Consider the following 27461-nt stretch of genomic DNA (forward strand, 5'->3'; position numbering starts at 1 on the left):
CTCCCTCCCTCCCCACCCCTTCCCTTTGGAAGGCAAGCATATGGAATATTTTTTTAAAGAAAAATTTCTTATCTTTTTTTATATCATCAAAATTTCTCCAGATATCCCTTAGCCTCTTCTCCTTCCAAGGGAGCTATCCTATGTAATAAATGCTATCTTTAACAAAAGAAAAAAAATCAATAAAGCTGATCAATATGTCAAAAAAGTCTGAAAATATGTGGAACAAATATGTGATTTCATCATTGAAAGGTTAGAGCACATTTTAGGGTTAGAATCGATTCTAACCCTAACCTAAATGTGCTCTTGGTGAAGAACTACAGATTGGCACTTTCTCAACAACTTATGAGCAACTGAGAGGGACTAAAGGATTGTAGCAGACCTGTATATGTATATAGTAACCTCAGATCATTCTGATACTGATCCAAGTCTAACTCTTTATCCACCAGGCCACACTGCCTCTTACCACCCTTATCCTCAGATTTTCCTGACTCTGAGACTAGCTGTCTATCCTGTCATGCCACCACCTTTATCCTTTTCAAATTTCTTCTTATTTTTGGCCATAAATGTATTTGTTATCCCACTCAGAACTGTCATCAGCCAATTTAGTTGATGTGATTTCTAGTTCTCTGTCTAAGTCCTTGATAAACAATGTTGAAAAAGTTAAAGTTAGCTGGGGGTGGAGCCAAAATGGTGGAGTAGAAAGATAGACTTGTAGAAACTCCCCCATGTAGCCCATAAAATACCTGTAAAAAATTACTCTAAACAAATTCTAGAGCAGCAGAAGCCACAAAATGACAGAGTGAAAGATATTTCTAGCCCAAGATATCCTGGAAGGCCGACAGGAAAGGTCTATCGCATAGAGTGCGGAGCGGAGCACAGCCCAGCGTGGGCCACATGGCACGGAAGGGACAGGACCTGGAACAGGCATCAGGGCACCACCACCAGCAGCAGCAGTTCCCAGATTGCTCACCCCACAAATGCCAAAGACAGTTTCAAAGATCAGTGAGAAAAGCTCCTTCATCCAGGAGAAGGGAACACAGTCTGGACCGCCTACAGTAGCCACTGCAGTGGCTGTGTCCATTTTAGAAGACCTCCACCTAATGCCCCTGGGGGAATTGAGCCACTGATTTGAATCTCAGTCCTGAGCTCCACCCTGGGGTGAGGAGAAGCTGTGGTGTGGTGGAGCTGGAGGTGGTTGTAGAGAGGGAATTCTAATTGCAGATTCTGGGCAGAAAAGTTTTTGTTGCTCCCAGACCAGTGTGCAGGCTAGGACAGGAGTAAACTCCTTTCCCTTGATTGTGCCATCTTGGAGGAACTAAGAACTTACAGGTCCCCAGAGTATACCCTCCTCTTGACAAAGGACTCAAAAGTCAAGTAACTGGCTGGAAAATGCCCTCAAAAGGGAGAAGAAATAAGGCTACAGAAGGTTACTTTCTTGGTGAACAGGTATTTTCTTCCATCCTTTCAGATGAGGAAGAACAATGCATAACATCATAGGAAGTCAAGGATTCTGCATCCAAAACCTCCAAAATAAATATGCAATGGTCTCAGGCCATGGAAGAGCTCAAAAAGGATTTTGAAAATCAAGTAAGAGAAGTGGAGGAAAAATTGGGAAGAGAAATGAGAGTGATGCAAGAAAATCATGAAAAGTGAGTCAGCTTGCTACAGGAGACCCCCAAAAATGCTGAAGAAAATAACACCTTTAAAAATAGGCTAACTCAATTGGAAAAAGAGGTCAAAAAACCAATGAGGAGAAAAAGGCTTTAAAAATCAGAATTAGCCAAATGGAAAAGGCAGCTCAAAAACTCACTGAAGAAAATAGTTCTTTAAAAATTAGAATGGAGCAGATGGAAGGAAGATAATGACTTTATGAGAAACCAAGAAATTACAAAACAAAACCTAAAGAATGAAAAAATAGAAGATAATGTGAAATATCTCATTGGAGAAACAACTGACCTGGAAAGTAGATCCAGGAAAGACAATTTAGAAATTATGGGACTACCTGAAAGCCATGATGAAAAAAAAAGAGCCTAGACATCATCTTTCATGAAATCATCAAGGAAAACTGCCCTGATATTCTAGAACCAGAGGGCAAAATAAATATTGAAAGAATCCATCAATCACCTCCTGAAAGAGATCCAAAAAGAGAAACTCCTGGGAATATTGTAGCCAAACTCCAGAGTTTCCAGGTCAAGGAGAAAATATTGCAAGCAGCTAGAAAGAAGTAATTCAAGTGTTCTGGAAATACAATCAGGAGAGAACCAGATTTAACAACTTCTATATTAAGGGAATGAAGGGATTTGAGTATGATGTTCCAGAAGTCAAAGGAACTAGGATTAAAACCAGTAATCACCTATCCAACAAAACTGAGTATAATATTTCAGGGGAAAAAATGGTCATTCAATGAAATAGACGACTTTCAACATTCTTCATGAAATGACCAGAACTGAATAGAAATTTTGACTTTCACAAGAATCAAGAGAAGCATGAAAAGGTAAACAGGAAAGAGAAATCATAAAGAACTTTCTAAAGTTGAACTGTTTACATTCTTACATGGAAAGATAATATTTGTAACTCTCAAGACTTTTCTCAGTATTTGGGTAGTTGGAGGGATTATACACACACACATACACACACACACAAACACATATACATATGGACAGAGAGCACAGGGTAAGTTGAATAGGAAGGGATGATATCTAAAAAAATAAAATTAAGGGGTGAGAGAAGAATATATTAAGAGGAGAAAGGGAGAAATGGAATGGGGCAAATTATCTCTCATAGAAGAGTCAAGAAAAAGCTTTTCCAATGGAGGGGAAAGTGGGGGAGGTGAGAGGGAAAAAGTGAAGCTTACTCTCATCACATTTGGCTCAAGGAAGGAATGACATGCACACTCAATGTAGTGTGAAAAGCTATCTTACGCTACAGGAAAATAGGGGAGAAGGGGATAAGCAGGTTGGAGGGATGATGGAAGGGAGGGCAAATGGGAGGAGGGAGTAATTAGAAGTAAACACTTTTGGGGAGGGACAAGGTCAAAAGAGAGAATAGAAGAAATGGAGGGCAGGATAGGATGGAGGAAAATATAGTTAGTCTTACACAACATGACTTTTATGGAAGTCTTTAGCAAATCTACACATATATAGCCTATATTGAATTGCTTGCCTTCTCAGTGGGGATAGGTGGGGAGGGAGGGAGGAAGGGAGAGAAGTTGGAACTCAAAGTTTTAGAAAGGAATGTTGAGAATTGTTGTTGCATACAACTGGGAAATAAGAAATCAGGTAATGGGGTATAGGAATCTATCTTGCCCTACAAGAAAAAAGAGAAAATGGGGCTAAGGGAAGGGAGGGCGTATTGAGGGAAGGGATAATCAGAATGCAAGGTGTTATGAGGTGGGCTGAGGGGAGAGATGGGGAGAAAATTTACAACTCAAAATTTTGTGGAAATGAATGTTGAAAACTAAAAATAAATAAATAAACATTAAAAATAAGTTAAAGCTAGCTATAGAGCTTTGTGGTTGATATCTGTTGTGGGGCCTAGTAATTGGTCTTGACCGATCTCATTAAGCCTTACTTACAGTTACCTTTCCCATTCAGCTGTCCTCCATATCAATCCTACTTTGACCTCATTCAGTGTAATCTAATAAACTTCTGTTAAGCACCTATTATGTGCAGAACACTGTGGTAGCCACCCCTTACTCTTCAAATTGTCTGGCCTTAAAAAGACCTTTCCTCTTGATTCCTTTGGTTGTTAGAATCCCCTATCTCCAATTCACTGTATTTTACACACACACATACACACGCACACGCACATGCACACGCACATGCACATACACATCACACACCTTACCTGTGTACTTATCTGTATACATGTATCCATCTTTGAAATCAGGGATTACTTCAGGGATTATTCTCCCTGCCTGGCACATAGTAGGGATCTAATAAATGCTTTTTAATTCATCAGTTGAACAATGCCACCACTCTCCCAGTTATCCAGTCTTGAAATTTAGAATTCTCTTTCCAATTTTCCCTCTCTTTAATTCTTTAAATGTGTGATCTGTTCCAATGTCAAAGCCATTGTCTTTTTTCTTTAAAGGATAATTAGGTTTTATTTTCCTTCCTCTTCATTTCTATCCTCATTAAGATCTTAATCAAGTTCTTGATCACCTGATCTGGACTACTACAGTACCCTATTTCATTCTTCTCAAGAACTTATAGGGGCTCCTTTTTTGATTAACTTCAAATACTCAAATTTGAGACTCTCTGTAATCAAACTTTTTCACCTAAAACAATGATAAATGGAAATCCAAGCTAATTTCTTACTCTTATCCAACCTTCTTCTCTTTAGGCCAGACTCCTCATTGTCCTCTGCAAATACCATCACCCTTTCCCATCTGTGTCTCTTTGCTTATGCTGTTTTCTCTAGCTTGGAATGCCATCCTATTTCCGCGTTGGCTATAAAAATCCCACGCATTTTCAGTATGTCTTAAGTGCTTCATTTAACATCAGGCCTTCCCCGGACTGCTTTCCATTTTCCCCATCCTAATTGCTATGAATGCCTACTTTTTGTGTTATGTTTTAGCCCAAACCATGATGCTTACATTCTGGCCATCATTCTCACTCTTCTTGGACTGTCCCCTTTGGCTAAGGAGCTGTGATAGATGAGAAGAGCCTTATCTTGCCTAGAAGTAGCCTTCTCCACTTCCTGGTCATCTCCACACCATGCCTCTGTGACTGTCCCCACATATTTTCTGTTTCACTTTTATGTATTGTCTTCCCTTATTAAAATGTAAGTTCTTTGAGGGCAGGAACTGTTTAGCTTGGTAATATTGTTCATCCCCAGTAATCAGCACAGTGCCTGGTATAGGCTAAGCTCTTAATAAATGTTCTGTATATATTATCTCTCTCTTTTTAAAATTTTATTTTACTCTGAACTTAAGATAAAACAAGCATTTCTATAATGTAGAATAGAAGAAAAATTACATGAAACTGTGAATCTGTTATGTACAACTTGCTATTCCCTTTTAAATATATAATAAAGTTATCATGTAACTTTCCTTTTTTCTTCTCCTCCCCCGTCCCTCCCTAGAGTTAGCTACATTAGACACAAGTGTTATCTTGATTCTGTTCATTTTGCTGTTTTTCTAAGAACATTGAGCTCATCATTTTTTATAGAACAGTCGCATTCCATCACAATTATATGCCACAACCTGTTCAGCCATTCCCCAATTGATGGGCATCCCTGCATTTTCCAGTTCTTTGCCACCACAAAAAGAGCTGCTGTAAATGTTTTTGTACATGTGTGTCCTTTTTCCTTTTTATCAATCTCTTTGGAATGCAGACCTAGCAGTGGTATTGCTGGATCAAAGGGTATGGACAGTTTTATAGCCCAAATTGCTCTCCAGAATGTTTGGACTAGTTCACAACTCCACTAACAATGCATTACTGTTCCAGTTTTCCCACATTCCCTCCAACATTTATCACTTTCTCCTTCAATCATTTTAGCCAATCTGATAGGTATAAAATTATATCTTAAGGTTGTTTTAATTTGCATTTCTCTAATCAATAATGGTTCAGAATGCCTTTTCATATGACCATAAATTGTTTGAATTCTCCATTGGAAAACTGCCTGTTCATATCCTTTAACCATTTAGCAGCTGGGGAATGACTCTTATTCTTATAGATTTTATAAAGTTCTTTTACATTTGAGATATGAGACCTTTATTTGAGAATCTGTGTAAAAATTTTTTCCCCAATTTTTTGCTTTCCTTCTGATCTTGGCTATATTTGTTTTATTTGTATAAAACCTTTTTAATTTGAAGTAATTGAAATGATCCATTTTATACCTTACACTGCTCTCTATCTCTTGTTTATTTATAAATATGTGAATATATTCCATGTTCTTCAAATTTTCTTGTAGTATTTCTCTTTATATTTAGGTTATGTATTCATTTTTACCATATATATATGTATATATATAAACGTTGTAAGATATTGGTCTCTGCCCAGTTTCTGCCATTTTCTTAGAAAATCTTAGAAAACATAGATTTGTATTAAATAATGAGGAGCAAAATGAGCAGATCCAAGATAACACTGTATATAGTAACAATAATATTGTGTTAAGAACAACTTTAGCAACTAAGCCATTTTAACTATTATACTGCCAGTTTTCCTAACTATTTTTACCAACTAATGAATTCATGTCCATTACTATACTTATTTGCGTTTGTAAATCATATGTCTACTCTGTTCTACTGATCTGTTTGTATTTCTTTTTTTAACACAAAACATTTTATTTTTTTACTGATCCAAAGGAGATCTACCAGAAAAATATTAGATAGAGACTTATGATTCCAAGCAAATGAGTTATTTTTACATAGGCAAAAAGCAAGTCTTTCCCCTTCTCATTGATCAAGGCCACACTATTTTCAAATGAATATCTACTGAGAGGTTAATTGTGCATTTGACAAAGTAACATAATCTGGTTAAAAATGAAAACAAAATTTAGTTAAGAATGTTTTTGTGCATGAGTTATACGTACATTCAAGCTTTCCTCAGAATTCATCCACTGACACTCTCTGATGAGCAGGGCAGATGGAAATTAATAATCGCTTTTTAACACACTGTGTATATCATTCTACGTCTTTGTAGCATTGAGGGAAGGGCACATTTATATGTTTCTGTTTCTTAGATTCCAGGTGGCTTTGATAATTACAGCCTTATAATATAATTTAAGATCTGGTACCACTAAATCTCCCTCCTTTACATTTTAAAAAATTAGTTCCTCTGATAATCTTGACTATATGAACCTCTGGCATCTATCCTCTTCTTCTTCCCTCCCAACATTCCTCCTTTTCTCCCTTCCTTTCTTTTCCATTGTTGTTTTTGTTGTTGTGTGAATGTAAGTTCTTTAGGACAGGGGCAGACTTTTTTTTTAATCCCTGAAGGTACCTAACAAAAGCTCAGCACACTTGAGCCAAGCTGACTTGAATCCACCTATTATTGTTATTTCACCATCAGCATGTTTGAAAAATACTGAAAATTTCTTCTTATGGACTGGGAAAATAGAGGAAGTCAAATTATGTTTAAATAGATATGGTAACATGATCTGCACAGAATTGCCTTCATCATATTATACAATTTTAGCAGCAAAATAATGAAATGTGCTTTGGAAAAAATCTCAGCAATTATTAGTTTCTCTTCCTTGCATATAAAAAAGATGGCTAAAGATTATACTTAGTTTTCTTAGTCTATTTCTAATTTTATAAAAGAATAGTCTAACCATGAAATGTTTGTGTTATAAAGGCAAGCAGGAATCTTAATTGAAAGGGTTTCAATTTTTCTTTTATTTAATGTGTTACTGATGCTTTTTGCTTTTCACACCAGTGACTTTCTGATAAATGCCTTATCCTATATAATTCTTCCTTACAACAAAGGAAAACAATTAAGTAAGCCTATTGAAAAAGCAACTGCATCTTCTGTGATATGTGATATCTGTAGTTCACCACTTCTCTGACTCTCTTCTGAGAAGTGTCCAATATCTGGAGCTAGTCATTACATTTAGTGGGAGTTTGGATTTTTTAATGTGTTCATTTATGTTATTGTAGTCATTGTGTGCCTTGTTCCCATGTTTCTCCTAATTCCTCATACATGGCATTTCTGATGGTATGATTGGACTACATTACATTGAGGTACCATAATTTTTTCAGTCCTTTCGTAATAGATGGACATTTACTTTGTCTTCAGCTTTTTGTTACTATCAAAATGCAGCTATGAATATTGTGGTATATATCAAAACTTCGGTCATTGACCTCATTAGTATTTATAGTAGTGAAGCTGACGTCTATGAATATTTTCTTGTTTGATTCCAGTGGTTGGACCAGTTTACAGATCAGCAACTACATATTGGTTCAACTATTTCCCATAGCCCCTCCAATAGTTATTTTTTAAATTTTCTCATTTTTTTTTTTAATTTGATAGGTGTTAGGTAAGACTTTGGTTGTTTTAATTTTCATTTCTCTTATTATCTCGGTAGAATATAAGCTACTTGAATGTTAGGACTATTTTTGTTTTTTTGAGGGGGTGATATCTGTAGCACCTAACACAGTTTCTTATTAAGTGTACATGGTGAGTCCTTAATAAGTGCTTATTAAATTGAGTTATTAATGATTAGGATAATTTTTTCATATGGTAATTTATAGTTTACATTTCTGCTTTTTGTGTCCTTTGACAACTGTCTATTAGGGAATGATGCTTGGTTTTATATTTTTATGAGTTTGCTCTATATTTTTTACTTGTATCAGAATATTTGATGTATAAAAACTTTGCAAACCTTAAGTCTATTCAGACACCTGTCTTTGCTTTAGTCCTGTTCTTGTTGGAAAAACTTACGCTGTTTCTCCATTTCAGATAACGCTAGCCCATGATTCTAGATTAATAGTTTTGATCATTTTGAGGAAACGTTCTTTTATTTCTATGTAAAATTTAGTGCTATATTTTCTAAAAAACTTTACACCTATCTAAATAGTCATTTGATTGTAGTTTTCCTGATCTTGAACCACTTGCATTCCTGACATAAATGCAAATTGGTTAAAGTGAATATTTTTTCAGTATATTCTTATAGCCTTTGTAGCCTCTGGAAACTAGAATCTTGAGTTTCATTCAAAACTCAGCTCTTTGCTAATAGTTTTTTGGTATGTTTGCAAACATTGGGTTTCCCTCTCTGCTTTATATCTCTTTTTGAAGTATAGAAGCCATATTTGTTTCATATTCCAAGCCCTTCAATACCTTAATGTAGAAGCTGCCAGATCTTGTGTTATCCTGATTGTGTTTCCACAATACTCTAATTGTTTCTTTCTAGCTGCTTGCAATATTTTCTCCTTGACCTGGGAACTTTGGAATTTGGCTACAATATTCCTAGGACTTTCACTTTTTGGATCTCTTTCAGGAGGTGATCGGTGGATTCTTTCAATATTTATTTTGCCCCCTGGTTCTAGAATATCAGGGAAGTTTTCCTTGATAATTTCATGAAAGATGATGTCCAGGCTCTTTTTTTCATCATGGCTTTCAGATAGTCCCATAATTCTTAAATTGTCTTTCCTGGATTTATTTTCTAGGTCAGTTGTTTTTCCAGTGACATATTTCACATTATCTTCTATTTTTTCATTCTTTAGGTTTTGTTTTGTAATTTCTTGGTTTCTCATAAAGTCATTATCTTCCTTCCATCTGCTCCATTCTAATTTTTAAAGAACTATTTTCTTCAGTGAGTTTTTGAGCTGCCTTTTCCATTTGGCTAATTCTGATTTTTAAAGCCTTCTTCTCCTCATTGGTTTTTTGACCTCTTTTTCCAATTGAGTTAGCCTATTTTTAAAGGTGTTATTTTCTTCAGCATTTTTGGGGGTCTCCTGTAGCAAGCTGACTCACTTTTCATGATTTTCTTGCATCACTCTCATTTCTCTTCCCAATTTTTCCTCCACTTCTCTTACTTGATTTTCAAAATCCTTTTTGAGCTCTTCCATGGCCTGAGACCATTGCATATTTATTTTGGAGGTTTTGGATGCAGAATCCTTGACTTCCTATGATGTTATGCATTGTTCTTCCTCATCTGAAAGGATGGAAGAAAATACCTGTTCACCAAGAAAGTAACCTTCTGTAGCCTTATTTCTTCTCCCTTTTGAGGGCATTTTCCAGCCAGTTACTTGACTTTTGAGTCCTTTGTCAAGAGGAGGGTATACTCTGGGGACCTGTAAGTTCTTAGTTCCTCCAAGATGGCACAATCATGGGAGAGGAGTTTACTCCTGTCCTAGCCTGCACACTGGTCTGGGAGCAACCAAAAACTTTTCTGCCCAGAATCTGCAATTAGAATTCCCTCTCTACAACCACCTCCAGCTCCACCACACCACAGCTTCTCCTCACCCCAGGGTGGAGCTCAGGACTGAGATTCAAATCAGTGGCTCAGTTCCCTCAAGGGCATTAGGTGGAGGACTCCTAAAATGGACGCTGCCCTTGCAGTGGCTGCTGCTGGGCGGTCCAGACTGTTTTCCCCTCTCCTGGGTGAAGGACACCTCCCACTGACCTTTGAAGCTGTTTGTGGCATTTGTTGGTTGAGCAATCTGGGAATTGCTGCTGCTGGTAGCTCCCCGAAGCATGTTCCAGGTCCTGTCCCTGTCTAGCTGCACTCCCCATGCTGTAGCTCCTCACTGGCCATATTTGTTTCATAAGAAACTCATAAAGTACTGTCTGTCTCTCTTTTTGTGAACAGTTTATATAACAGCATAGGGATTGTTCATTCTTTCATTATCTGAGATAATTCACTCAGAATTCATTTGGACGTTGGCTTTTTTTATTTGGGAGTTCATTTATGGCATGTTCATTTTCTCTTTCTAAGACTGGGCTGCATAGGTTCTGTATTTCATGCTTGTTCATTTAGGTGTTTTATATTTTTGTTTATCCATTTCATTGAAGTTTTCAGCTGTGTTATCATTTAACTATTTAGTAGCTTCTAATCATTTTCTCTGTTTCTTCAGCTATGTGTTGTGATTTCCTCATTTTCATTTTTGTCTGGATAGTTTGGTTTTCTCTTCTTGTCTTGATTAAATTAGTGATTTTCCCCACTTTATTCTCTTAAAAATCCAGCTTAGTTTGATCACTGGCTGTGTAGCTTTTTTTTAAATTTTATTTATATATTCTTTGATTTTAATGATTTCTACTTTTGTGCTTATGGTTAGGTCAGTTCAGATCTGACTGAATGACTGTACCAAAAAGTAGTCGGTTCCTAGCGGAGTGCCTCAGAGATCCATGCTTGCTTTGTACATTTTTAACGTTCGGTTTGGACTAGATAACCTCTCAGTGTCTTTGCAGTGAGTTTCTATAATTTATTCTGTCTGATTGAGAGTTCTGTGTATTGTGTCAATGTGGTTGGACCCATCTTATAAAAATTAGATTTGTGCACATGCTATAAAACTATTTGTTTTTATATTATTATAACAATGTTTCATGCTATTCAGGAACATTTTGCAAATATACTGAATATAGTGAAAGAATTTAGTTTTTTGATTGTGATTGAAGTAAAATTTTAATAAAGCTTTCTTTTTTTCCAAAAGGAATCTTTTAAAAGTATAATTTACACTTTATCTTTCACATTTGTGTTTTTAAATTGTTTAGACTTTTATTTTGAATGAATTGTTAGGAAATTCACATGGACACATTCATTTAAGTGTCAACTTGTAGAAAATTTTATGACTAGCTGGAACCTTTTTAAAAAAAAAGATATATAGAATCCTTGTATGTAAACTTGCTCAATAACTTTTGTGGCACAAAGAATATCATGCCTTTTTTGGAATTCTCTTAAAAATGTTGAGTTTTTGATGAAAGCTGTTTTGTGTATTCATTCATTGTGTTCCCAGTCTTTTGGGGTCATACTTTATCCTCTGTGTTAAAGTGCTGGAAAATGACCCTTTTTTCAAGATTTATTTTACATAATTAAAAAAGGTCTTGCCTTCTTGTAGCTAAGCATTTTGGACCTGAAATTAGGTATCTCAAATCAGAATTAAATGTAGTTGATGCCTCAGTTAAAAATATTTTCAATCCTTTCCTCCCCACACTGCAGAAATTCTTTGGAGTCTAAAATGATGCGTATAACTCTATTTTGGTCTAGGCAATGTCTAGTGCTGGTATAGATCTTAAATTTCAGAGCCTATAAATAGCTCAGTCCCTTTGATTTTTGTACCAGTTTGAAAGCTACTTAAACTGTCAGTTTTCCTTGGTGTCAAACAAAAATAATCATGAACTATAATTCTGCTTTTCAGGAAATGTTTTGACTTGCAAGTTTAAAAAAATCCCTAGTTTCATTTCAGACTGGACAAATATTACCCTGTGCTTGAGACATTTCCTGATCACCCCTCTCCACAGAGGTACGCTCCCCTCCCCATCATGGTGTAACTGCTTTGAATATGCTTAAGTAGCATATTCTTTCATCCCTCTGGCCCTGGTAAATCAGGACCCAAGTGGGGAGGTAGCTGATAGCCCCTCCCCTCTGGGTCCCAAGGGTCAACCCTGAAAGGTTTGGGGTGGGGAGTGGTTGTTAGTACTATTGCTCATGAACCCCCACTGGTATCCTCTTTATTGATCATCAGTTGTACAGATAGAGTTCATTGACTTTTAGAAATTGCTTTTTACTAAGGAAGTATAGTAAGAACAATTATAATTATAGTAAGTTGAACATGCCCCCCAAAAGTTTGGGACAGGCTATCTCACAGGGATATGCAGTGTTCAGGGAAAACTGGATTTTAGCTCAGAGAGCTCATGTGGCCATTAAACTCACAGATCCTGATTATTCGAAGTCCTTTTCTCCTTTTGTGAAGTCCTTATGAAGTTTTCCGGAGGTGTTTTTAACTCTGTGGGTCAGAAGAACCCTTATAAAATCTTGAAGCTACACGTTTCTCTATCTTGAGCAGGTCACATTCCTAGAAGGTGCCTTCCTTGGTGAGTCAGCTTTGTCCTCTCTGAGATCCTGGCTGAAAGTTTCCTCATCCATCCAGGCTCTCTGGCATCAGTGGAGTAGAGGCTGGAGGAAGAGTATGAAATTTACTCTGGGCTTCCTCTCTGCTTCCCTCTTTGCTGCTTCCAGTCACAGGTACAAGGACTCCGAAAACTACATTTCTAAGCAGCTGCTAGAATTTTCCTGGAATCCTCTTCAGTGGTATACAGAGACCCAAATGTATGTTTGGTGCTTTCAACTACTCCTGCTATCTTTTGTCATGTGATTTCATCCAGTGATTCAAAGTACTTCACTTCCAACATGATTAACTAGATTATTCAGATCTAGTTAATGCCTTTGAGTGATTACTTGATTCTCTAACTCAAAGAGGTATTTTCCCGCTGAAGGTATCAGACCATAAAGCATCTTGTTAGGTGTATTAGTTGAGGTTGGGCTGTTTGAGACCCCTTTCTGTCAATATTATATATAAATATTATCTTTCTTGGCTAGGCTGAAAACTCCATGAAGTCAGGGACACTTTTCTTTTTTTTTTTTTGTATCCCCAGCACCTAGCAGAGTGCGTAACACATACTAGATGCTTAATATGTGCTTGTATATGTTGATTACATGATAGATTACTATTAATTTTGTAAGAATTGTTGTTCCTTGAAGTTGTGCAGCTCAGAGTATGGGGCTGAACTATATCCTCCCGAGAATTTGTTATCTCTGGAATAGCTAGCTTATCATGACAGTAGAAACAGAGACAATGGCAGGCAAAGACAGTAGTAAGCATGTCGTATTTTCTTCTCATCTTGTTTAGAATTTTTTCTTCCTTCCTTCCTTCTTTTCTTTTCCCCATCTTTGAATCCTCATGCTTTATCTCATACTCTTACTTTGGAAGCCCAGGAATATAGTTCTAGTTGTCTCCAGCTCTGCTGGCAAATTTCTTACTTCTGGGTTTGTGTGTAAATAACTAAGTGCCTTTGCTCATGCTGATTTATATGCTTAGATTGTTTCCCTCTCTGTTTTTATTTGTTGAATGCCTACCATCCTTTAAAGTACAAACCTGAAGCAAAAGCCTGAAAGGACTTACCTGAACCGATGCTGAGTGAAGTGAGCAGAACCAGGAGAAGATTGTACAGAGTATCAGCCACATTGTGCTATGATCATCTATGATAGACTTAGCTTTTCTCAGCAATACACTGATCCAAGACAATTTCCAAAGATTCATGATGGAAAATGCTATCCCTCTCTAGAGAAGGAACCATGGAGTATGAATGCAGATCAAAGCATAGTATTTTCACTTTTTTGGTTTCTTTTCCCCTTTTGTTCTGATTCTTCTTTCATAACCTAGTGTGGAAATATGTTTAACATGATTGCACATGTATACCCTATATCTTGTATATCCATGCCATATTGAGGAGTGGCTGGAGGGAGGGAGAAAAATTTGGATCTCAAAATTTTACAAAAAATGAATGCTGAAAACTATCTTTACTAAAAAACAAAATAATATTTACAAAAAAAAATGAACTGCAGAAGGAAAAAAAGTGCAACTGAAGCACCAACTCCCCCTCTTAGACTCCATTTTTGTCCCCTTATTTTGCATACCTCAGTTATATTGATCAAGTGTTGTTATGTATTATGGCTGTCTATACATATATGTTGAGTGCTTTAAAGAGTGTGCCTTTTTTTTTCTTCCTGGACATCTTTTTTCCTGTTGCTCAAAGTAGCTCTGCTATCATTGAGGTTAAAGAGTCTTGTCACTGGAATGTACTCTCATCCTCATTCATTCGTTCTTCATTTGCTCTGTACTGTTGGACAGCTCTAACTGGATGTCCCATAATACATCCCAAACTCAACATATGCTAAGAGGAACTCATTTTATTTTCCCCAAAACATGTTCTTCCAAACCACCTCATTTCTGTCTGTAGATCACCATTGTCTTTCCCTTTGCACAGGTTGACAACCTTGACATTTTGCTGGAATTTTCTCCCTCTCACAGTCCACGTATCTGTTCATTGCTGAATCTTGTCAGTTCTGTGGCCATGGCATCTCTTGTACATATCCTCTCATCACTTGTATAGTTTCTAACCCTTCAGCCTTGCACATGTCTCGTCTGCCTGCACTGAGGCTCTTTGTGCTTTGTTCATTCTCTTGTTCAGTTATTTTTCAGTCATGTCCAACTCTGTGACCACATTTGGGGTTTTCTGAACAAAGATACTGGGGCAGTTTGCCAGGCCCTTCTCCAGCTCAGCTTACAGGTGAGAAAACTAAGGCAAAGAGGAGTAAGTGATTGCCTGGGTCACATAACTAGTAAGCGTCTAAGGCCTGATTTGAACTCAGGAAGGTGAGACTTTTTAACTCCTGGCCTGATACGTTATCCACTGTGCCATCTAGCTGCCCAATTAATTCTCTATATATCTGCAAATTGATGTTCCCTAAATACAGATTTGGCCATGTCGGTCCATACTAAAAAATCTTTGATTACTCCCTTTAAATCTTTAAAAACTCTTGACTGCCTTTTGGATTAAAAAATAAAATGTTAGCCTGGCATTTAAATTTTCCTATACAATATGCCTTCAATCTGCCATTCCCGTCCTATTTCCTGTCACTTACCTTTGTACACTCTATCTTGCAGTTCCACTGTTCTGCTAGTTACTGCCTGTCCATGATGTTTTGTTTTTTGCATTTGTACCTTTTCACAAATTATACTTCAGGTCTGAAATGTGGCCCCCTCTCACCTCTGCCTTAGAGAATCTCAAGTGTCTTTCAAAGCACGTTTCAGATGCTTCCTCTTACATTAGGTATTTCTTGATCTCCTCTGGTAATTAACTCTATTTACTCCTTGAAACTTATTTCCTGTTGCTTTTTATGTAGTTAGTAAATTGTCTACATTTTGTATCCTTCCATTAAAATGTAAGCCTTTTGAGGATAGGGACTGGTTACATTTGGTCGTTGTAGCCCAGCGTGTTGTACAGTGCCTTTGTCATAATAGGAGCCTCATAAATGTGTGTGTTGACTTGAATATTTGACCTTTATCAGAGATAGTTTGGCATAAAGGTGGTTGTTTTTTTGAGTCAGCGACTTCTTTTCTTATCCTAATTACAGTGACTTTATTTGTGCAAAAGCTCTTAAGTGTTAGATAATAAAAATTTAATAAATATATATGCCTATATATGTGGGTTCACCCCTTTCTTCATTTATGAATATTCCCCCAAACTACAAATATCAAAGAAACCACCTTTTATTCTCATCCTTACTTATTTTCAATGAGGTCTTTATGTTAAAATTGTTTTTCTACTTGAGTATTATTTTGGCACATGGCATAAGATGTTGACCAAATTTTTACCAAATATCTTTCCGGCTTTCCCAGAAATTCTTATATCATAGAGCCTTTCCCTCAGGAGTTTACATCACTATATCCTATTATAGACTAACAAAAAAAACCCCAACTTAAGCAGTGTGGATGAAGAGTTATAAAAACATAAATATAAAATACCCAGATTAACAGAATAGTGGAGAATCTAAACAATCAAATCTCAAAAAAGCAAAATTAAGAACATCATAAATGTTCTCCTCGAAGAGAAAGTAAAACAGATTTAGGTAGATTTATAAATGAATTTAAAGAGCAATTAACCCTATGTTATGTAACCTCTTTACAAAAATAGAAAAAGAATGTATCTTAATTCCCTCTATAAGACAAATATCATGCATAAATCCAAACCTAGAAGAGCTAAAGGAGAGCGATCAAACTATACGACAATAATTTGTTAATATTAATATAAAAGTATCAAAGTATTTGCCAAGAGGTTTTGTAGCAATATATTTTAAAATATTCATTATGATCAAGTTGCAGTTATACCAACAACTGTAAAATGAGTTGAGCTTGTTAATTTCAAAGATCCCCCGAAGGCCTCAAAGTTTTCCTTTTTTGAATTTTGCTATGTAGTTATCAGATAAATATTTATTTAAAATTGACACACTCTTCGTTTTACATAGCACAATAGAATGACTTCCTTTGTCTCTCAATACTTTCTGGTATTCAGTTTTGTCCTGCATCATTAAAGATACTCCTACTTTTTGTAATTTTACTATAGCATTACAAAATCTTTGACTACCCTTGCATTATCAATTAATTTAGATCTTTTTGAATTAATGCTTCTAATAGCATAGTTTTGGAGTCCTCTTTTCAATTCATTATATAATTCTTTTGAATTCTGTTGGGGAGTGTGGCCCATTTGCATTTAGTTTTATCATGAGTTTACCTTGTCTTAAGTCATCCTCCTGAAAGGGTTTCTGCATTTTCTTATTATTCATTCTGTTATTAATCCAGATACAACAGTAGCATTCTAAATACAGTTTCTCTCTTCTGCATTAATAATTATAATTCATAATTATACATAACTTTAATTTGAGTTTGATATCAAGCCATTCGTTAACTGCCAACCCCTTGTAACTTTCTAAGTCAGCTTTTATCTGGCCCTTAAAGACACAGGAACAGTCTCCATAGCCTCTGTAAGATAAATATTTGAAGCAGAAGTTACATTTGACTTTGTCTTTGCCCGTTTCAGTCCCCAAAATTGATAGCGTCATGAGAGCACCCCCTTATTTTTCACTATTTCTTAAAATCAGTTCTGCTCAGTTTGATTTTTCTGAAATAGAGTAGCCAGAACTTTTTTTCTAGTTTATCTAGGATGTCAGGAATTCCTTGATTGCAGCCTTATAAAATGTCTTTTCCAAAAACTGGGATAATTCAGTGATTGTGGAGAGTGGGAGAAGAGGGAGATCTGGAAAACAGTCGCAGTGCTTTGCATTGTTCCTAATCCCATTGTCCTTTATATTAAGTCTGCCTTTCATTGCTTTTGTCAATTTTCAAGTTTTTAAAATTCTAAAATCTTGTATTTTCTTAATTCCTGACTTAATTTTTACTTAATTCTTACTTAATTTTCTTATATGATCTTCTACCTTCTTCACAGTCTTTTTATCCTGTGATTTCCTTAGGATTTTCAGTTCTTGTTTAATTTCTTCAAATGTCAGCAAACAACAACTTTCTGAACATCTTCTAGAATTTCATTTTATATCCCTTATATCTGGTATGTTTGCTAATTTACTTATTCTGCAGTTAAGAAGACCTTTGTTTAATCCTCCTTTATTATACTTTAGTTGGATGACCCTGGGCAAGCTGTATAGCATCTCTCAGTCTCAGTTTCTCCATTTGTAAAATGGGTATAATAAAAGCATCTACATTGCATAGCCATCTTGAGGATAAAATAAGAACATGTAAAATGCTTGGCAGACTTTGAAGTTAATAATAAATGTTAGCTATCCTCATTATTTCAAGTTTCACTGACAATCTTTTCTTCTCTGTTTTACTCCTTATTTTGGTTGGTCTTTGTTAAGTTCTAGTCAGCTGTTTGGGGTGTTTCTATTTGCTTGTGTCTGTGTGGTTGTGTGTCATTGTATACTATTTAATCTTTAGTGGAGGACTCAGGTGAGTAGGATTGAGGATAAGACCCCATGATGTCATAGTGATTGCAGGAATAGTGGACATGTTGGATGGCAGAAGTGGGATCCAGAAAGTCCTTACCCGGTTAGAACAATGGGCCAGAACAAATAAGATGCAGTTTAATAGGAATGAAAGTAAACCGTTTTAGACTTAGGTTTGAAAGGACAACTTGGCTAGGTAGCAGTTTTGAGAAGATATGGACTGCAGTTAACAGTAGGAGACAACAAGCATGATGTGGCAGCTAAAAAGGCTAGTATCTTAGTCAGCAAGCATTTATGAAGCACTTACTATGTCCCAGGCACTGTGCCAAGCACCGCGAATGCACATATAAATAGAAAGGCAGTACTCACACTGAAGGACCTTCCAGTGTAGTAGGAGAATAAAACAAGTTAAAGGAAACTGAAGGGGGTGGTGGGATGGAGATGGGGGAGGAGGTTGGGAGAGGGATGTTCTGGGAGCAGCTCACCAATCAGAAGAAGGGGCATTATGAATCTTTGGGTGGAGGAGGGTGCCACAGTGGCACTCCAGAGTGTGTCCTCAGGAGCTCAGGTCATTACAACTCTTCTATCTGCAGTTAGACCTGCAGAAGCCAGCAGATGGTCATTAGGAGCACAGAGCTTACTCACAGTTCTTTCCTCTTGAGGCTTGGTGCCAGATGTTTTCTCTGCCCCCAGCCTGACTGTCAGTGCCTCCAATTGCCACCATCATTAGATATTCTTCTTTACCACCTCTTGTGCATATGCCGCTTGGGAGAGGCACCTGTCTAGGGAGAAGACAGTGATGTTCTGCTCTAGTTAGATCACATTTGAAGCATTACCTTCAATTCTGGGTAACACGTTTTAGGAAGGGTATTGAATTAGTATTTTACAGAGCTACAGAATATCCAAAGCATTAAAGTTAGGTCTTCCAGTTGGTTGCAGCAAAATTAAACCACAGAGAGTATTAACCTGGTAATTAGAAGACCCAGTTCTGAACTTTTTCCCCTACTAATTAGCTTTGTGACAAATTGTTTCACCTCTCTGTTTCCCAGATCCTCATCTGTAAAATGATGGGGGGGGGGGGGGGGCTGGACTAGATGACTTCTGTGGTCTCTTCCAGTTGCACATATATGATCTGAATTGCCAGGGCTAAGATTTGAGCTACTGCTTTGTTGAATTGGGTTGCTGGCTGACTTTATCTCTGCAAGACCAGGGAAAGGATTTCTGCAGTTACAACTTAGACCTGTTGGGCTCGTTGTTAAAGGCTTTGTAATATTTGAGAAAACTGCATGGGTTCGGTAAAAAGTTTAAACCAAAATCTATTTAACTCGACATGAGGAAGACCGAGAGAGAGAGAATCATTCTATTAAGGTTCATTGTCTAAACTGGATGTCTCAGGAATGTGAATATGCAGGGTATGAAACCCACAGAATAAAATCTGGGAAGGACCAGTGGACACTGATTGTTGACTTTCTTTTTCTTTAACTACAAAGACACATGATCCAATCTCCAAAATTCAAATATCAAGTATTTGATGTTAATGCACTAAGATGACCTCACATTGTTTTGGTAACAAGGCAAGTACAACATTTTAACAGGTGTCTTGACCCATTGATATGTCCCCAAGGTACTTGATTCTCTGAAGGGTATTGCGAGGCACCCTTTTTTGGTTTGTTTTGAATTCATATAGTTTTTTGCCACTGCCCTGTCTAAAATCTTTTAAGAAATCTTTTTTTGTGGCTCAGGGAGACAGTAGCCTGGCATAGTAGATAGAGAACTGGCCTCAGAGTCCCGAAGATGTAGGTTCAAGTCTTGCCTCTGACACATTGGCCAGGTGACCTTGGGCAGGTGACCTGACTACTCAGTGGCTCAGGCAGTTCTCTAAGACCTGATGTTTTTAGAAAAGGCACTGATCAACACTTTAGAAGTTCCTCACTTGCAATTCTCTGCTTGGATGAAATCTCAGATATGGTTTAAAAAAGATTAAACAGCCCCAGATTGCTATGTAGACTCTTCCAACAGTTGTCTAATGCTGAAATTCTTCTCTGAAGGTTCGTGCTCGTGGCGAGATTATACAGGTGAAGATTCTTGGAATTTTGGGCCTTATCGATGAGAATGAGACAGATTGGAAATTAATTGCTATTAGTGTGGATGACCCAGAAGCCTCCAAATTCCATAGTAAGTCTTATACCATCTCAGGAAACTGAGCCAACCTATCGGGTGGGAGAGGAGATCTGGGAACTGAACTGGGACCTTTATTGTATAGAGCTTATTTAATTAAGAGTCAGATTTGTATAGTCTGCCTTTATTGTCTCTAGTAAATGAAAGGTATTGTAATGAGATGGTATTTGACTTGTGTCAGAGTGATGGAAGATGCAGGAGAGAAAAAGATGCAAGCAGCCAAATGATGTCTCAGACTTAACGTAGATGCTCTTTGTTACTGGCTTAGTTTCTCAGATTTATAAATTTTAAGAGTTGAAGGAGAAGTGGGATGCCCTTACTGCTTATGGGAATTTTCAAACTTCTTAGGGCATTTTTGGAAAAATTATATTGGTATATTAGCCTACCTCTGAAATTTCCCTCTTTTCTGGGTAAAGGGGAAAGTGAGAGAACAATGAAAGGAAAGAATATCAGAAGACCTGTTAGCATTGTTCCTGCTAAGGTGAGTATCCATAGGGCTTAGCAGGAATGGATGGACTGTCTGTGAAGACAAGCAGGGCCCCTGTATTCAAAACTCTGATGATCCAGAAGTTGTCCATTTTTGAACTTCCACCTTCTCTTGTCGCTCCTTTTCTCCTCTTTCAATAGCAGTCCCCTCCCCACCTTAGGAACCAGATGTCCGGTGGCTCCGGGTGTTCCTTGTCATTGTCTGCCAAAATGGCACATGCTGGAGAGCCATGAATGAATATAATGCCAGTGTTCCCAGTGCTGTAGCAGTTCCTCAGAGAGGGGACTTGAAATCAAGGTGAATGGCTTGAGCTAGTTCCTTTTGTACACTGAACCAGGTATCTTGCTCCATGGGGACACTGGCAGGAGTGAGGAAAGACTACTGGATTTGTAGTTGGGAGGTGTCTGAGCTTGAAGCCTTCCTCCAAAATGTGCAGGATTGTATGACTTTAAACAAGTCAGTTAACTTTGCTTTAAGTATTTCTGAAGTGCCCATTTTTTGCTAGAGACTATGTGAGGTGCTGTCCTCAAGGAGCTTAGATCCTATTAGGGAGATAACATGGAAATAAAAAAAAGATTATATAAAATCTACACCAGTTAAGACAAGGTAAGTTGATTTTTCTTTTGTTTGTTTGTTTGTTTTTTTTTTGCAGGGGGAGGGAGTTCATTGGCAGCTGGGGGCAGCAATCAGAAAGAGCTTTGTGTAGAAGGTATCCTTTGAGTAGAGTTTTGAAGGAAATGTGGGGATCTCAGAAGCAGAGGCAAGGTGGGAGAATGGGAGGGACAGTTGGGCCTAGGTATCCACATAAGGAAAAACCAAGTGATGGAAGGGAGTTTGTGGTCCAAACTTTGATATGCAGTTGGATCAGCTACCTGTGGAACTGGCTTATCAGGACATATAGCCTGGGAAGATACTGCAGCGAAGCAACAGATTGCTTTTGGGAAACACCTTTCATGGAACTCAATCTTCTCTGAGAGAAAGGGCCATCTTTTTAGTGGCAGTATTCTTCCAGTTATTATTGTCATATTTTTATTGTATGACTGAGTTATAGAAGTCATATATCATTTATTAAGTGCTAACTATGTGCCAGGCCCTAGGGATGTAAAGAGAGTCAAAAACAGCCTTTCATCTCAAGGTGTTCACAATGTGATAGGGGAAACAACATGCAGACAGCTTTGAGCAGCTTAGCTATGTACACGATGACTTGGGGGCCGTCTCAGAGGGAGAGCAGTAAGACTGAGGAGGAGAATGCAAGCAGGGTTTCTTGCAGAAGGTGAGATTTAGCTGACATGCAGAGAAAATGCACAGTAGCGAGGTAATGTGCCATGTACAAGGGACAGCAAAGAGGCTAGTGTCTGAACCGTAGAGTGTGTGGAAGGGAGGAAGACAGGGCAGCATTAAGAATGGATTCGAACTCCAAACAGAAGCTGTTCTGTTTGATCTGTGAAGTAATAGGGAACCACTGTAGCTCATTGAATATGGTCAGGACATTCTTAGGAAGATCATTTTGACAGCCGAGTGGAGGATGACTTCAGTGGGGAGAGCCTTGAAGCAGAGCCCCACCAGCGGGATACTGCAGTGGTTGACATGGAGTGTCCTTACTATGGTGGGGGCACTGTCAGGGGAGAGAAGGGAGAGAAAGATTACAAGGATGAAAGGACTTGGCCGCTTACTGGACATGGGGAATGAGAGAGGGTGAGGAGTTGATAATGATATCTAGGCTGCAAGCCTGGGTGTCTGACTGAGAGGATAATGGTGTTCTTGATAATAATAGGAAAATTAGGAAGTGGGGAGGCCTTGGCAGAAAGACATAATTCCATTTTGGAGATGTTGACTTTAAAATGTGTACTGGATATCCAATTTGAGATCTCCAGTAATAGGCAATTGGAGATGTGAAACTGGAGGTCAGCAGAGAGAGGTTAGGGCTGGATAAATAGATCTGTGAATCATCTGCATAGAGATAATAATTGAATCAATAGGAACTGATGAGATTTTCAAGCAAAATAGCATAAAAGGAAAGAGAAGAGAAAAGGATCTAGGACATGGAGGCCATAGTTATTGAACATGTCATGGATAAACATCCAGCAAAGATAACTGAGGAGTGTTCAGATAGGAGGAGAAGCAGGAGAAGGCAGTGTCATGACAGCCCCAAAAGAAAATAGTTTCAAGGAGAAGAGGGCAGCTGATGGTGTTAGAGGTGGCAGAGAGGTCAAGAAGGATGAGGATTCAGAAAAGGTCATTAGATTTTGCAATTAAGAGATCATGGACAACTTTGGAGAGAGCGATTTCAGTTTAGCAATGATGTTAGACTATAGAAAGTTAGGAAAGAAAGCTGAGAAGAGAGTGATAAGAAATGAACAAGAGGGGGAGAGAAGAAGGGAGTTCTATTTCAGTGAAATATTAAGTAACATTTTTAGCTGAGAGGGTGATGTAGGCAACCCATAGGACTTCTGTGGTGGGATGAAAATGTTTGGAAAATCGGTTCTATTGAGTGGAATAGTGAATCAGTTTGAGTGTAAAAGAATTGTTTTGCTACACTGAGGACTTGTTGAAATTACCAGTGTAGCAGTTGGGCTATCGACCATGTCTCTTGTGACCAGCTGACCTCCCTTTCTTGTAATGTAGGTCTTTGATGATGTCTTCTTACATGCTGTTTGCCATGTACAAGTCATCATTGCTGCACTCTGTCACTCATCCATCCTTCTGTTTTTCTTTGGAGAATCTAGTTTGGGTTCCTATGATACGTTGTCCTAAGATTCATTGTCATAGGAGATCATATCTTTAGAGATGCAAGGATCTCATAGGTCATCTAGTGCAATGCCTTCAATTTATCAATGAGGAGAGAGAGGCCCAGAGAGGACGATTGGCTTGTCCACAGTTCCAGACGTAGTAAATGACAGAAATCACTGGCTGATCCCTATGCCTGGAATCCACTCTCTGTCGTCACCTCTTGGACTCTCTCTTTTCCTTTAAGATGCAGCTCATATGTCATCTTCTTCATGAAGTTGTTTCTGATTCCCCTAATTGCTAGTGCTCTCCTTCCCAAACCACCCTGCATTTAACTACCTTGTATTTATTAACTTTGTATTTATCTACAAATGCATTTCTTGTCTCCGTCATTAGAATGTAAGCTCATTGAGAATTGGGATTGTCCTTGTGACCCCAGTACCTAGTACAGTGCCTGTTACATAGGCAGGGCTTAATCAGAGCTTATTGATTGACTTGATACCATTGGTATTAAAAAGTTTTTTATAGCAATGAACAATTTAGGACTATTTAAAACACTGAAAAGTTTTGGAAATTTGATCTGTCCTGTTTCCCATATTCAATTTTGGGTCCTGTTTATTCTCTGTCTGCAGCATTCCTCCATCTCTTCCCTCCCTCCCTCTCTTCTTTCCTCTTCCCTCCCCGCTTTCTTCCTCTCTCGACTCTCACATATTTATATGCATGTGACATATATGTGTGTGTACCTATGTATCTATGAACGTATGACTACCTCAGTAGGGACATCATTATATCATAATGTGGATTTAATGTATTTTCCCCCTTTTTTTAGTGTGTCTAGTTAAATTACTTTTATATTATTAATATCATGAAGGAGACTTTGTTGTATTTTAGAGATTTTTATGATTTGTACAGTGAAAATAGAAACATTTGGAGAACTTTCCCCACATCTTCTCCCTGGATTAGAAGTAGAATGTCTTCCATGACACTGATAGTGAAGTCTTTCATTCTCTACGTTGTGCCTTGTTGTTGTTAATACGCAAGTGGCTTCTTTAAGCAAAGTTGTCTCTGGTCACAGCTGTCATTGAATCTTATATTTTTAATACATGCTTGCAAACCACATGGTGTGAGGGAAGCCTTTAAAGTAGTGTTACAGTTTGCTGACTCAGTCCAAACCAGTGTAATTCAACAGGCATTTATAACTTATTCCATTGTCCTGGGCACTGAAGATACAGAGGCAGCATAAAAATGTACTTCTGCCCCAGGGAGCATCTGCTTTACTGGGAGATTATGATGGGGATGCAGAGAAGTGTTATGCACGACAGTTGGAAGAGGAAAAGAACACTAAATAGGAGGGCCAGGCAGGTCTTCCCAGGGGTAACACGCCAGCTGAGTGGTAAAGGAAGCTAGCTTGTAAGAGGCAAAGGTGAGGAGGGGGAAATACTTTGCAGGGATTGAAGACAGTCTGCAGAGGCAAAGAGGTAGGGGTTGGAAGATTGAGGGGGTGAGGCTTCAGCCAGGGTAGTCTGGCTGAAAAGTAGAGTGTGCAAAGGAGAGTCATGTGAAATAAGTGTGGAAAGATTAGTCCGGAGTTTAAATGATAATGGAGCCACTGAAGATTCTCCAGTAGGGAGTTAGACTTGTACTTTAGGAAGCACATTGAATCATGAAAAATGTCCATGTGATGCAGGACATGATTGTAGCATCCTCCTCCCCACCAAACATATTCTATCCTTGTTGGGTAGAGGGAGTAGTCAGGGAGCAGGCTCCCACCAGAGGTGTGCCTAGCCTGAGGCTAGGATCCAACTTACAGACTTCCTTTAACCATATTTTCCTAAACTAGTAGAAGCAGTTCACCGTGGAGACCCACTGTAGGTATGGGGTTGGGATTGGAGTGTGAGGAGTGTAACATTTTGGACTGGTTCTGAATACCAGCCTCACCCTTCCTGTGGGTCACCTAAGCTGCAGGTGTCACCTGGACACGTGGTTGGGGGTGAGAAATGTGGGCTGTGGATTTGCTCTAGCAGACTCTCTTGCATCATGTTTAGAGTCTTTCTGAGTCTCTACATTTCTGTGCCTCTCTCTGGGTCTCAGCTTCTCTCTGCCAAGCCTACATAACCTATATAATTAAATTCATCTGAGTGAAATGAAAGCATGATATAGCTCAGCTGTAGCAATGAAGAAAAAGATTGCCAGTGGGCCTGTAACGGGTTTGTTTTTTCTTTAAAGGACCTATGATTTCATCAATGCAGGAAACTCCTCATGAGGAAATTTTGCATCTCAGGAGGAAGCATATGCAGTGGAGAAGACTGGACTGGAAGTCTGAACACATCCCATTCCCATTTGCCACCTGTATAGTAACCTTGGGCAAGCCAGAGGTGGCCTCTAGGATTTCAAAGACCCTTCTCAGCTCACTGATCGTTTCATGATTTGAGCTAAACCTCGGATGCTTGTTGATCACCTAAAGAGGGAGAGATGAAGAGTGAGCTCCATACATGGGGGGACAATCTATGCAAGGGCAGAGAAATGAGAGATGGAATGCTGTTTATGAGGAACAAAAAACAGGGCAGCTTAGGTGGGAACGTAGAATGCATGATGGAGAATAATATGTGATCATCCTGGAAAGCCAGGCTGGAGCCAGACTGTGAAGGGCTTTGAATGCTCAGCAGAGGTGTTTGCTCTGTTTTAGAGACTGCCTTAGGAAGCCACAGAACCTTTTTGAGCAGGGATATAACTCAGTCCGACTTGTGCTTTAGGACCATCTCTTTGGCAATTCTGTGGAAGAGGGATTAGATGGGGAGTGGAGGGAGACTGGAGACAGAGAAACTAAGTAGAAGGCTGTTGTGGTAGTCGAGATAAGGGTTTGTGGGTACTAGAACTAGGGCAGTTGTGGTATGCGTGAGGAGAAAGGGACAGATGGTAGAAATTAATGGATAAGCATCTATTAAATGTTTACCATGTGCAGGGCACTGTGCTAAGTGCTGGGAATACAAAGAAAGTAAAAGCCTACCTTCACAGAATTTATATTTTTAGTAGAGGGGACCTGTTGAAGAGTTAGAATTGACAAGACTTGTCAATTGATTAGATAGGTGGGGTGAGGGAGAGTAAAGTTAGTGATTACCATTCTAGTTTGTGAACCATGGTAGAAAAGAAGGGTGATGATGATGACCTTGACAGAAGTATGGGAGTTAAAAACCCAGAGTGATTGTGGGAAATGATGAGTTCTGCATTTGGACATAATGATCTTCTATGAGATATCCAGTTGAAGATGTCCACTAGACAGATGATCATGAAGGATTAAAAATCAGAAGAGAGACTGTGGGGCTAGACATATAAGAATTGGAGTAATCTGCACAGAAGGGAAGCTAGATGGTGCAGTGGATAGAGCACTGGGCTTGGAATCAGGAAGACTCATTGATAACTTCAAGTCTGGCCTCAGGTGTGTGACCCTGGGTGAGTCACTTAGCCCCATTTGCCTTGGTTCCTCATCTTTAAAATGGGCTGAAGAAGGAAATGGTAAACTATTCCAGTCCCTTGGCCAAGAAAACCCCAAAATGTGGTCACAAAAAGTTGGATACAACTACAACAACACAGCACCACCAATCTGCACAGATGATAATTAAATTCATAGGGGCTAATGAAATTACTGAGAAAGAGGGCATAAAAAGAGAAATGAAATCCCAGGACAGAACTGTGGAGGATACCCACAGTTAAAGGGTTATGTGTTACTGAAGAGCCAATAAGACCATGAAAGAGTGGTCAGGAAGATGGGAGAAGATTGATAGAGAACAGTATCACAAAAGCAGAGGGGAGAGAATATTCATGAGGAGAAGGTGGTGAACCCCTGTCAAATGGGAATGAGAAAAGGACATTGGATTTGGCTATTAAGAGATCGTTGGCAATGGGTATCACGAAGTCCAATGATTTGGAATGTAAGGGCTGGAGTCCGAACCCTGCTTCTGCTACTTCCTGCTTGTCCATCACTTGGGCAGTTGAAGTCTGAGTCTCCTTTTCATCATTTGTAAAGTTAAGCAGTTGGATTAGATGATCTCTTGAGATGTCTTCCAAGATCTCAGTCCTGTGACCTGGGTGATAGATCTCAAACCAAGTT

At 38.4% G+C, this 27461-nt stretch overlaps 1 protein-coding gene across 14 annotated transcripts in view; it reads left to right on the forward strand.

The window, feature by feature from the left end:
* Positions 1-27461, forward strand: part of PPA2 (inorganic pyrophosphatase 2) — a 113786-nt gene that overhangs the window by 42322 nt on the left and 44003 nt on the right. For 8 of the 14 annotated variants that reach the window (XR_011970159.1, XM_072623066.1, XM_072623067.1 and 5 more), the window contains 2 exons: positions 20010-20136; positions 21279-21335. Coding sequence is in view for 13 of the 14 variants with exons in the window: in XM_072623066.1 (XP_072479167.1) it covers positions 20010-20136; positions 21279-21335 (184 nt within the window). In the remaining variant the exon portion in view is untranslated. The remainder of the gene's footprint in view (positions 1-20009; positions 20137-21278; positions 21336-27461) is intronic. The other 6 variants (XM_072623069.1, XM_072623068.1, XM_072623075.1 and 3 more) reach the window with 1 other exon arrangement.

The sequence above is a fragment of the Notamacropus eugenii genome, chromosome 7 (assembly GCF_028372415.1).
Source record: "Notamacropus eugenii isolate mMacEug1 chromosome 7, mMacEug1.pri_v2, whole genome shotgun sequence".
Taxonomy (NCBI): Eukaryota; Metazoa; Chordata; class Mammalia; order Diprotodontia; family Macropodidae; genus Notamacropus; species Notamacropus eugenii.